Genomic DNA, 12,560 nt, shown 5'->3' with positions numbered 1-12,560 from the left:
GAAAAATTTTAAATATGTGCAAACATATACAAATAAGAAGTACATTTTTTCCAGAGTAAAATGAGCCATAAATTACTTTTCTCCTATGTTGCTGTCACTTACAGTAGGTAGTAGAAATCTAACAGAAGTGACAGGTTTTGGATTAGTCCATCTTTTCATGGGGGATTCTTAGGGATTTATTTTCAAAAGCACTTAGTGAATGGCAGTTGCTCTGTCCAACTTCCAAAAAACTGTAGCAAGCAGGGAAGCTGGCCAGCATCATTGTTTAAATCCTTTTAAATATCCACCGAATATCTTTATAAAGAATAAAAGCATTGCTGAGAATCCCCTATGAAGAGATGGACTAGTCCAAAACCTGTCACTTCTGTCAGATTTCTACTACCTACTGTAAGTGACAGCAACATAGGAGAAAAGTAATTTATGGCTCATTTTACTCTGGAAAAATGCACTTCTTATTTGTCTGTGTTTGCATATATTTTAAATTTTACAATTTAGGACATTTATAAAACGTTAAATAACCTTAGTAGCAAGATGCCATTATCGGCTTCACCCTGTGCCATTTTTTCCCCGGCGCCTCTTTGGTATGTACGCCATAATACTGGGGCTTTTATTCAATGACTGGAGTTGGGATTTAACTTCGCATCTTTTTCGACCAAAGGCTAAAAATAATAGAAATACCTCCTGGCTCCCCACAAAATGACCTCATGATGTGTCTCTTTCCATGTTCCTGTATGTTACATTTTCCTTCAGTGCCCCCCCCCCCCCAGCTCTGCCTGTGTGAGGTCTCTTTGCTGTAGCCATCAGCACTTATCCCGAACCCTTATATTAGAGCTGGAGAGCTTTATAGACTTTTATATATAAAAAAAACAGGAGCAATAAAAGTAAAAATGACTTTAGGAAACTTGGCAGTGGGACTTCTGGTACAATTGGATGCCACCATTTCTTCTCGAAACTTCCCTGGATTATACGACATGAGGTTTTCTATTGCATTGCATTCACAGGGCACTGGCCCCAGCATTCTCCTCTATTTCATGAAAGAATACACAGGCAGCTCGTGGTGACCCAGAACCACCGGGAAGGTATAAAGGGCTAGGTACGCAGTGGTCGGTTGCATAACGTCTGCGCGTGGCAGACCTGTGCATGCTCAGCCGCGCGACGGGCCCTCATATGCGTGCTGTAATGTGTTGGCGGCGACAGACTTCGAGCCCGTTTTTAAACGGGCTTAGGTCATTTAGTAAATAAATAATAAACATACGGTAATTTTTTAATAGATTTTTTTTAAAAGATCCTTATAAACGTTGCATAGCTTTGTTACTTTAGCAGTAATGGTATTGAGTGCCAATTATAACCAACTGGCCAATTATAGCACAGTATATGTCAGGGCTGTGGAGTCGGAGCAATTTTGGGTACCCGGAGTCGGTGATTTCATAAACGTCGTCGGATGGATGATTTTGTACAAAATCCACAGCCCTGGTAAGTATTAGACTAAGGAGTGAAGGAGTCGGAGTCGGAGCCATTTTGGGTACCCGGAGTCTGAGTCGGTGGTTTCATAAACTGAGGAGTCGGAAGGTTATTGTACCGACTCCACAGCCCTGGTATATGTACATGCAATATGTGTTAGTCTCTGTGTCAGAGTTCAGAGTTGGAACAGTGTGAATGTGGACTCTGCAGTTCTGCTTTGTGAAAAAAGGCAGAGGAGGCAAGAACAGCGCATAAGACAAGCAAACACTATATACTTCTTGATATGTATAAAACACAACTTTTGAAGTGGACAGCAGTATGGACACCCTGTATCTTCTGCAATTACTTTTTGAAAATGTATCCAGTCCTTGGAGTGAAATGGCCTGAAATTGTTGTTGGGCAAATCCTTCTGCTTTGTTGACTTGACTCCTCCTCCTATGTGTCTACCTGAGGAAAATAAGCAGACCTGGAATTCTGGCAGAAATGTGTTGTGTAATCCTAAAATGCACCTAGAAACATAAAAAAAGCACACTTTAATTATTTACTATTACCTTGATGACAGAAGGATCTTTTGTAATTGTAGTGTGAACTGTGTTCACGTGATGCAGTTATTCTTTGTTTTTTAAAGCTTTTATTAATCTTTGTCTCCTTTCCTCTAGGTAGTAAGAGAAACATGGTGGACCACCTTGCATACACAGAGATCAACAACCAACGGATATCAGCTGTTGAAGCATGTTTTGGAACAGCTGGCCAACCGCTTGCTATTCCGGGAAGAGTCCTTGTTGGAGAAGGTATATTGACCAAAGAATGTCGGAAAAAACCCAAACCAAGGATCTTTTTCCTCTTTAATGACATCCTGGTGTATGGAACCATTGTGATAAACAAGGTCAAATACAGTTGCCAACACATAATTCCCCTGGAAGATGTGACTACCGACATACTCAATGACGATGGAGATATGAGGAATCGGTTTCTGCTGAAGACATCAAAGAAGTCCTTCGTTGTTTGTGCTGCCTCTTTCACCGAACGCGAAGAGTGGATGAGCCACATCAAAGACTGTGCTGGCCGGTTGATAGAGAAGACCGGGAGACGTCCATCTATGAAACATGCAGCTCCCTGGATACCAGACAAAGCTACCGATATCTGCATGAGGTGTACTCAGACAAAGTTCACCACCATAACTCGAAGACACCACTGTCGCAACTGTGGTTTTGTTGTATGCCAGGATTGCTCTAAGAATAGGTTTTTGATACCAGAATTGTCCTCCAAGCCTTTGAGAGTCTGTACCTTGTGCCACAGGAAGTTGATGTCTGAAAAGATAGCCGAGGCAGGAGAAAGTAGAAAGCGGGCTGTTGAGTTTGAAAAGGAGATGCCTGAGTTTGAACCTTCGAGTGAAGAAGACAGTGAGAATGATGATGAAAAAACGAGTGACTTTCCTTCAAACGAGGATTTTTATTCTGCCTCTTGGTCAGCTTTTCATGCCTGATTTTGATTGATGGGGAGGATTTGTACAAAAACCACTATCGGTACTGGCTCTTTAAAATAGAAGACCTTAGATAAAAGAGACATTAGGTGTGGATAACAGGTCCTTTACCTTTATCTTCTGTTTTTTTGTTTTTTTTATTTATCATTGAGCCAGTCCAGACCAAGTACTAGGTGCATATCAATGATATACTGCCAATCAGAACAATTAACAGACTTCTAAAATGTTCCTACTATTCATAATGGACCTTGAAACCTACTTGGATCCTCAACAAAGGTGTTGACAGACAATGCCATGTTATTGGACAACTCAAGTCCAGCTCAAACCACAACCACTAGTGCTGACCTAAGCTACAAAATATGATGCTTTATGAGATAGATATGTGCTTTAATGAGACCTAATGGGTTCCGTGCTGGTTCATGAGCTCTCCTAGGTCTAGTTCTGCCATAGCTCTGAAAACTCTATGGCCTCAATTCACTAAGATCATGCTGGAGATAATAAGGCAAGAGAGAAAACTTACCTCCACACAGTGAGAGAGTTATCTTATTTCTTCATTCCTTAAGTTACCTCCTCTGTAGTTAATTTACCTCCTCTGTAGTTATTTTCACATGCCTGTCTTTAACTCTGGAGTTATTTTAAGGATTGGAGAGTTAACTTAAAGACAGAAGAGATAACTTTAGGTTTGCCTGAGGTAAAATGTTTCCTGAATACTACATGCCTTATCACCATGGTAACAACTCTAGAAGAGTTATTAAAGACAGGAGATAAGCTTAGTGAATTGAGGCCTATGTATTAACAATTTCTGGATGTAAGGGGGTGTACTGCAGATATGATAGATCTTCACAATTGTCGAGGATCTCCCCATTAAAGGACATCTGAAGCAAAAGGTATATTAAAGCTGCCATATTTATTTCCTTTTAATCAATACCAGTTGCTATTGATTAAAAGGAAATACATATGGCAGCCACCATATTGCTCTCGCTTCAAGTTCCAGTTAAGGAAATATTTGGTGGAATATTATATAAGTCATGTAAATCCTCATCTTAGACCACAAATGGTAGTAAAGGAGATAACGGATTGGTGTGAGAGGGGGAACAAGGGGATATAGGAGTAGGAAAATCCCAGGGGAGCGATGAGCAGCAGAGAAACTTAGGAGTAGGATAATGGGAGGCAGAGGGACTCTGGGGGAAGGAAATTAACAGTTTGGAGGAGGAGCAGCTGAATAAAAATGAATGAGGGGGATGGTTGGCAGGAGGGTGAGAGTGAAGAAGTAAAGGGACGAAGAGGGAGGAGAAGATAGAGGACCTGCTCGATAAAGGCCTACACACACGTTAAACCTTGATTGCCCAAAGCTATCTTAATTGCTTTCAGAAGCATTTTTGGAGCAGTCACTATACAAGCAAGCTGTTTGACTCCAAGCGGAGGATAGTGCTCTGCTCTATTGAGGTGTGTGTGTGGGGGGGGGGATGGGGGGTGATGAGAAGGCGTCAACTGCTTATCGTCTGTGCCAGTAAATAACGATAGTGATTGAACATGATTGCCCAATGAGTTCTCCGCTGATGGAATACTCTGGTGCCAACCCTGCCTCTCTCTGTACAAAGCAGGCAGATTCATTTTCAGTGGAGAGGCTCTTCCGGCGTGTGCAAAGCTTTCCACAACTACTTACGAAACTTGCCAAAAAAGGCACCCTTCTTTAAAAGTGAAAGAAGGAAATGAAAGGTAACGCTTCCTCAAGCCAGTTCCAGCCTGACTTTCTTAGGATTGATCAGCAAGTAGTTCCAAAACACACACACACACACACACACACACACACTACACACACACACACACACTACACACACTACACTACACACACACACACACACACACACACACACACACACACATACACTACACACACATACACTACACACACACTACACACACACTACACACACACACACACACACACACACACACATGCACCATACACACATACTACACACACACATACACACACACATACACACACTACACACCATACACACACACATGCACCATACACACATACTACACACACCATACACACACATACACACATACATACACACGCACACACATACATACACACACACACACACTACACACCACACACACACACACACACACACCATACACACACACATACACACACACTACTCCCTGTACACACACACATACACACACACTACTCACTGTACACACACACACACCACACACACCAAACACTGTACACATACACACACACACACACACCACACACAAAGAGTGTAGTTCATTATTCAGGATATCCAGTTTTATATTAACCTGGTCTCAGCATCAGAAACACTTCCTATATCTACAGTATATACAGTATTGCTGTATGTTGGGTGTGTAACCCCACCTTCCCAGTGATGTTTAGCTTATGATGTAATGCAGCCTAATCCCCCAGAGCACTCTGGGAGACTAAGTGTTGTTTCTACTTTCTTCAGAGCACATAACAAACACTCCACAGTGATGCACCTTCCAGCAGTAAAGATGTTGCCAGCTGTGATAAGTTTCAGAAGGTAAATCAGGATGAGGAAATATTTTACAATGGCCAAACACTGGTTAAATAATGTATAGGCCAGTGATGGCTAACCTTGGCACTCCAGCTGTGACAAAACTACAAATCCCATCATGCCTCTGCCTCCCTGACGTATGCTTAGAGCTGTCAGAGTATTGCAATGCCTCATGGGACTTGTAGTTCCACCACAGCTGGAGTGCCAAGGTTAGCCATCACTGGTATAGGCTATTATTGTAAAATATAAGCAATTTTATTCATGACGTGATTCAGTAAAGTTCACCTTTAACATACTAGTTCTGTAAAGTAGACAAACTCCCCTCTACACCTACACTTTACTGCTATACTATGTGGCATTTATGTGCCTGGACACCACAGTCCCTAAATAAAATAAACATAAATAGGTACCTAATGGTCTGAACTTTTTAAATATGCATGTCAAAGGAGTATATTAATATAATTTTTTAAATTATAGGCCTGTCAATAGTGATGGACGCAAATTGAAAAAATGCACCTCCAAATAAAATATCGGCGCTATACATTGTGATAGGGACATAATTTAAATAGTGCAATAAGCGGGACAAATAGGCAAATAAAATACACGGGTTTTAATTATGGTAGCATGTATTAATTTCAAACTATAATGGCCAAAAGCTGATAAATAATGATTTTTTTCCATTTATTTCTTAATATTCCCGTTAAAATGGATTTAGAATAAATTAATTCTCAGCAAAATGTATCACCCAAAGAAAGCCTATTTGGTGGCGGAAAAAAACAAGATATAGATCAATTCATTGTGATGAGTAGTGATAAAGTTATTGGCAAATAAATGGGAGGTGAAAGTTGCTCAGATGCAAAATATTAACAACCCTTTGGGCTTAAGTGGTTAAATTTGCATGCTGGCCAATATTATTAGCCTCTATTGGCCAACCCTATTCTTCAGTAGAGTTTCCCTCATCAGGAGAGTGTGGCAGCAGAGGCTGATTATGACAATAGGTGCTGTATGCACACTATCAATGGCCACAAATTTCTGTAGCCCGGAGACACACCGGAGAGGGTTTCAAGTTGTTTTCGTTTTTAAAAAAACGCTCCCATTTACTTACATTAAAATTGCGGCAAAATTGACAAAATCACAATTTTGTTGTGACTTTACTGCAATTTTAATGCAAGTCAATGCAAGCATTTTTTACAAAACGAAAATGGCCCCAAAGCGCTCTTCGGTGCGACAGGTCCCTCAGCTATGGCAGCAATATTTAAGTTTGTGCACCAATGTTACATTTCACAAAAATACATAATTTTTCTTACAAAGTTCGCCTTTTTGCAAAATACACATTTTTGCTAAGATGCGAACTTTCGAGAAAATGTGTTTTTCAACCTCCATTGACATCAATGCATTTTGCAAAAATTCTCAAAAGCAGTATATCTCCACGGATATTCTCATCTCCATAAAAATGTTGGCAAAGAGGAAAATAGCCATAGTCATTTATTACACGATACCCCCTACAAGGACAAGATATTGTGCAGAGGCCATGTCTAAATCTGTTTCCAAGGGAATTATATAGGTGCACTCCGAAAAAATGTCACATTCACAAGCGATAAACCCACTCAGAGGTGAAGAGAAAGGAGCGTTCCTCTGACTTGCTCAATTTATAGAGTTCATACAAGAATCAGGGCCAGACAGCATGGGACGACTTATGGGCACAGTAGTTTCTGAACTTTTAATTGCAGATTATAATTAAAGCAATTGCTAATATTAACAAGTGACATAATAATGAATCCTGTGCCAAGATGAAATCAGCACTGTTCCACATGTGTTGTTGGAGTAACACTTAACCTGCTGGGCGTTCTGATTCCCGCGGCCATGCAGCCGCAAGAGGGTTTTTTTCGCCCGATGTTTTTTAGTTTTTTCTTAATCATGTAGCTAGCCTAGCGCTAGCTACATTATTCTCCCCTTGCTGCTCTTTACCTCCCACCCTTCCAATCACCGCCGGCGATCACGCCCATAAGGAAATCCCATTCTGAACGGGATTTCCTTTAGGGCTTCCCCCGTCGCTAGGGCGACAAACGGAGTGACACCATTGACGTCGTGACGTCACAGGGACTCCCGATCCACCCCAAAGCGCAGCCTGGTGGCGATTGGCAAGGCTGCGCACGGGGTCTGCGGGGGGCCCTCTTTCGCGTTGGGTAGTGGCGGATCGGCGGCGATCGGGTAGGACACGCAGCAAGCAAAAAAAAAATTATTCAAATCGGCCCAGCGGGGCCTGAGCGGTGACCTCCGGCGTCTCTGGACGACCTCAGCTCGTTTAGAACGCTAGAGAGGTAAAGCAAGTTCTTTGGTTGGCCGTAAATACCCCTCCAGATTTCTTCTGTTTTATACTAGAACCTTCCATTGACTTTTAACCCTTTCTTGTTTGTATTGTCATTTTGCTACGTTATTTAATACCAACTGTGTACTGAAATGAACCTACTTTCCTACATTGCATCATCATATTGTGCATTGTGTAGCCGCAGTGCGGGGCCTTGTATATATGGAATTATGTTCTTCTAACACTAAGGATGTCGGTGCAATAAATGTTAATAAAGATCCCGTGTTTTGTGTACCATGTGTGGCATGTCGTGTTCATGAGATAAAGAAAATATTCAACAAGCAAAGCTCCACCAACCCAGAAAAGGGATTTAAAAGAGAAATTCATCTGAGCCAATCAGTGCCTCTAGTTGCTGGTTAATTAAAGAGGACCTGAACTCAGAACTTCCTCTCTGCTCTAAAAGATAAGCAACAGCATATTAACCTTTAAAGAAAAACATGTCTTTGTTACAGCTGATACAAATCCTGCAGTAAATCTGCAGTGTGTCTACTTCCTGCTTTCATGGAAGCAGACAAAGGGTCGACATCCTGTGTTTACAAATGAGCTACTCTGCTGAGGCAGCCAGCTGACACAGCCGAAAGAGCTTACTCATACATGTGATTAGTTACAGATGAGGAGGGATTAGACAGGCTAAACTCTCTAAATACACACAGGGTGCATTTCTCTCTGTTTTCCTTCTGTCCTGTGCAAGAGTTCAGGTCCACTCTAAGCAGCTGTTAACCATTTGATTGGCAGTTCCTGGATTCTCTCTGTTCCTGGATCACTGGGCTATTGCTGATTAGGAGAATTTTTGCTGATTGTCACCAGTGGTTTGGTTTTAAATACCTCTAAAGGTACCCACTACGTCGATTTCCCACCGATATACAGCAGATTCAATCACTGTGATCGAAACTGCTGTGAAATCGTTAACGCAAATGTCCGATCGACCGATTTCCATCCGAAACCAATTGATTCAGTCGATCTGTCCAGGAGGAAAATTTTGCTTGATCGCCGGCAGGTCTAGAGCCTAGGTTCTCAACGTGTGGTACGCGTACCCCAGGGGGTACCTCTGATGGTTCCAGGGGGTACTCGGGCTTGATATACTTAACCAAGAATAACAAATTTAGAGATTTAGAAAATGATAAATCTTATTTAAACACCAAGTTAACATTCTAGCTAGTTATAAGCAATAGTAAATGCTTGGAAATTGTTTAGAACCAATTATCATGTACTACAATCAAATATATATATTTGTCAAGGGGTACTTGTGATAATTTTTACTATGCTAGGGGGTACTTGGTGATTACTGGGTTTTAAAAGGGGTACATACCAATAAAATGTTGAGAAACACTGGTCTAGAGCACGTCGTTAGCAGTGTTCGATTCGGCGATGACCAACGCAGCAATACTATCACCTCTCCGGCTGGCCTTCTTCTCCATCTCCTCTTCACTTCCTGTTCCGCCCTGTGAGAAGGTGAAGTTTAAACAGTAGAGCGCCCTCTACTGTTTGAACTTCCGGTTGTCACAAGGGACAGGAAGTGAAGAGAAGATGGAGAAGGCCAGCCGGAGAAAGGGACAGCACGGACCAGGAGAATCAGGTCGACGGACAGGTAATATTATTGCTGCTGACCAGGCGAGGCAGGCAGCGGCAGCTCCACAGGCTGTTAATCGATTTCATGCTGAAATCGATTAAAAATCTGTGTGCATTGTATGGGCAGCCAATGGATCCGTCTCTGATCAAATTCGATCAGAGAGGGATCCATTTGTTGGTCGATCTGGTGGCAATTGACCAGTGTATGGCAGCCTTAATGATTTTATCATCTCACCCTGACATTAAAAGTCTTAAAGGGAACCCGAAGTGAACACATGCATCAAACACTTATACTTACCTTAGAAGAGGGAAGTCTCTGGATCTGGAAGCGGCTTCCTGTGTCTTCCCTGCTGCTGCTCACCGGGACCCTCCAACATCAGGGCCATGCTCCTCTCCTGGCACAAGTGTGGCCGTGCTGCATCCAAGTAATCAGAGCCACGCTTGTGCCTTAAAGGGAACCTGAACCGAGTAAAATTATGTAAAATAAACACAGGATGTACCTGCAAATGAATATTCCATACTTACCTCGCTGTCAGTTCCACTCAGAAGCTCATTATTTTCTTCTTACAGTGATTCCTTCCAGTTCTAACAAGATTTTGTCGGACCTGAACTATATCAGTTGCTGTCAGTTATATATCAGTTGCTGTAAGTTATAACTGAAAGGGCAACTAATGTGCAAGGTAATGTCCAGGTATATGTTTTCCTATGGCTCAAGTGGGCAATATTACAGTTTAACAGAAAGCTGTTACTGGGTCATTGCCATTTTTAAAATGGAGGACAGAGATGCCATTGATCACAGTGGACAAACAGGAAGGGGGAGAGGAGAAAGAGTAGATTACATAGGAGGTAAGTATATTTATTTTTACTTAATTTTCAGTTCAGGTTTACTTTAAGAGGAGCGTGGTCTCGATCTCCATTCCAACAAGCCCTTGTCATAATCCTTCAGGGGGTGCTCTTCCTAGGTATGTGTCTCCGTACCTGAAGTTTGCCTCGGGCACACTCCAAAGTGCTCATTAATGGTTCAATAACCCGAACGATCGACCGTACAATAAATCGGATCGCGTGCTGTTTACGGTACTGATTGACAAACAATCGTTCTACTGGTATTTCCACCAGTCCAAATTTCTGAATGATTCTTTAAGTGTGGTCAGATTGCTTATTATTTTCCCCTCCGTTGGTGAGACTGAACGATCATTTCCGATTGATCTCAACAATTGGATTGGACGGTCGATCGTTTGGGAAATTGGATCGTTAATGGGCACCTTTAGCTGTTGCTCCCACTGCATTATGCAGCAAAGCATGGAGCCTGTGTTGATTCCTGTTGCAGTGCCCATCCAGTGGCTGGATGATGTAATGGTTAAGGGCTCTGCCTCTGACACAGGAGACCTGGGTTTAAATCTCTGCACTTCCTGTTCAGTAAGCCAGCAGGCATTCAGTAGGAGACCTTGGGCTAGACTCCTTAACACTGCTACTGCCTATAGAGCGCATCCTAGTGGCTGCAGCTCTGGCGCTTTGAGTCCGCGAGGAGAAAAGTGTGATATAAATGTTCTGTGTCTGTCTATTTTGAGGCATTGAAGTCAGTTTTACACCTGGCCAGTGCGTTTGAGGTGCGATGCCCCACCCTGTCAGCAGAGGGTGCCAACAGGGTCATATGCATAGCGCCGCACTCCTCTCGCCCAGTGATGTAATCCCTGCTGCACAGGAAGTATGTCACTAGGAATCCATGGGTTTTCCCGTCGTATTCCCGTCATTCCATGCAAGGGCATCTAATCTAATCCCACCCATAGTCATATGTCTATTGTAGTCTAGGGGCAATTTTAGAAGGAAGTCAGTTACGATATGTGTGTTTTTGGGATGTGGGAGGAAACCAAAATGCCTGGAGGAAACCCAAGCAGACACGGGGATAACATACAAATTCCTTGCAGATAGTGTCCTGGCTGGGATACAAACTGGAACCCACCCAGTGCTGCAAGCCGAGAGTGCTAACCACTACGCCACCATACTGCCTTTATAGATCCCTATAAATGGCTATCGGTGAATGACAGGGTCTCATTACCAAGTGCCACTCTCTTCACTGATTTCACCATTATTTTGAACACTGGACTGGAAAGTATTTCACTGGCAGAACTGGTTTGGGAGGGTAAACTATTTGAACTTACTAGAAGTGCGTCTGCGTTGTGTAAACACCAGCGATAGCTGAAATGACTATGGCAGGACTGTGGAAAACTTTTTTCGATGCTTACAGTTTTCTAACACTGTGTGCAGCAGGCGTATCAAATGTAAAACTAAGAAATTGCTGCAAAAGTGACCAGCTGCTCTAACTGACCAATCAGAACTTTGATCTGGGCATCTGTTCTCTAGATGGCTGCATGTGAGTTGCAATTTTCTCCTTTAAAATCAACAGGTGAATTTTTATTGGCTATTATAGGCTCCACCCACTTCCCTGAATATTAATCTGGGCAAAGTTTGAGTACCCTGCCATTAACAGTGTAAAAAGGGCTGCAGTTTATATTTTCCCAGTGAAATTTAGCTGTTTGTGGCTCCGCCCTCTTTTCTGAATTTTAACCCCAGTGACCCAATGACCAACTGTACCAGGTTTGAGGCTTGTGCCATTAACAGTGCAAGAATGGCAGCAATTTTAATATTTTCTTTGAAAATCAACGGGTGAATATTGATTAGCTTTTTTTAGGCTCCGCCCACTTTTCTGAGTCACCCAGTGACCAACTGTGCAAAGTTTGAGAACCCTGCCATTAACAGTGAAGAAGAGCTGCAGTTTTTGTATCCTTGACACACAGTCACTCAATGACCAAGTTTGTGAGCTTTCAGGCTCCTGGCATCAAAATTGTGTGAATGGAAGCAGTTTATCCAGCAAAGAAATCTGATTGTTTTTTTTGGCCCCGCCCCTTTAGAGATTTTGAAACCCAGTCACTTAATGACCGACTATAGCAGTTTTGAGGCCTCTGCCATTAACAGTGTAAAAATGGCAGCAGTTTCAATATTCTCCTTGAAAATCAATAGGTGAATTTTGATTGGCTGTTGTAGGCTCCACCTACTTTTCTGAATATTAATCCCAGTCACCCAGTGAACAACTGTGTCAAGTTTGAGAACCCTGCCATTATTA

The 12,560-nt window shown here is 42.3% G+C and overlaps 1 protein-coding gene across 2 annotated transcripts in view; it reads left to right on the top strand.

Annotated features, from left to right (window-relative positions):
- Nucleotides 1-8,104, top strand: part of PLEKHF1 (pleckstrin homology and FYVE domain containing 1) — a 30,314-nt gene extending 22,210 nt beyond the window's left edge. The window contains exon 2 of one of the 2 annotated variants that reach the window (XM_068261789.1): nt 2,125-8,104. In XM_068261789.1, coding sequence (XP_068117890.1) covers nt 2,135-2,947 — 813 coding nt within the window. In that variant the 5' untranslated portion in view covers nt 2,125-2,134 and the 3' untranslated portion in view covers nt 2,948-8,104. Of the gene's footprint in view, nt 1-2,120 lie in introns of both variants that reach the window. The other variant, XM_068261788.1, reaches the window with a different exon arrangement.
- The last annotated feature ends 4,456 nt before the right edge of the window (nt 8,105-12,560 follow it).

This window comes from Hyperolius riggenbachi, chromosome 11 (assembly GCF_040937935.1).
Source record: "Hyperolius riggenbachi isolate aHypRig1 chromosome 11, aHypRig1.pri, whole genome shotgun sequence".
In the NCBI taxonomy this organism is placed as follows: domain Eukaryota; kingdom Metazoa; phylum Chordata; class Amphibia; order Anura; family Hyperoliidae; genus Hyperolius; species Hyperolius riggenbachi.
This window is presented reverse-complemented; position numbering and strand designations above follow the sequence as displayed.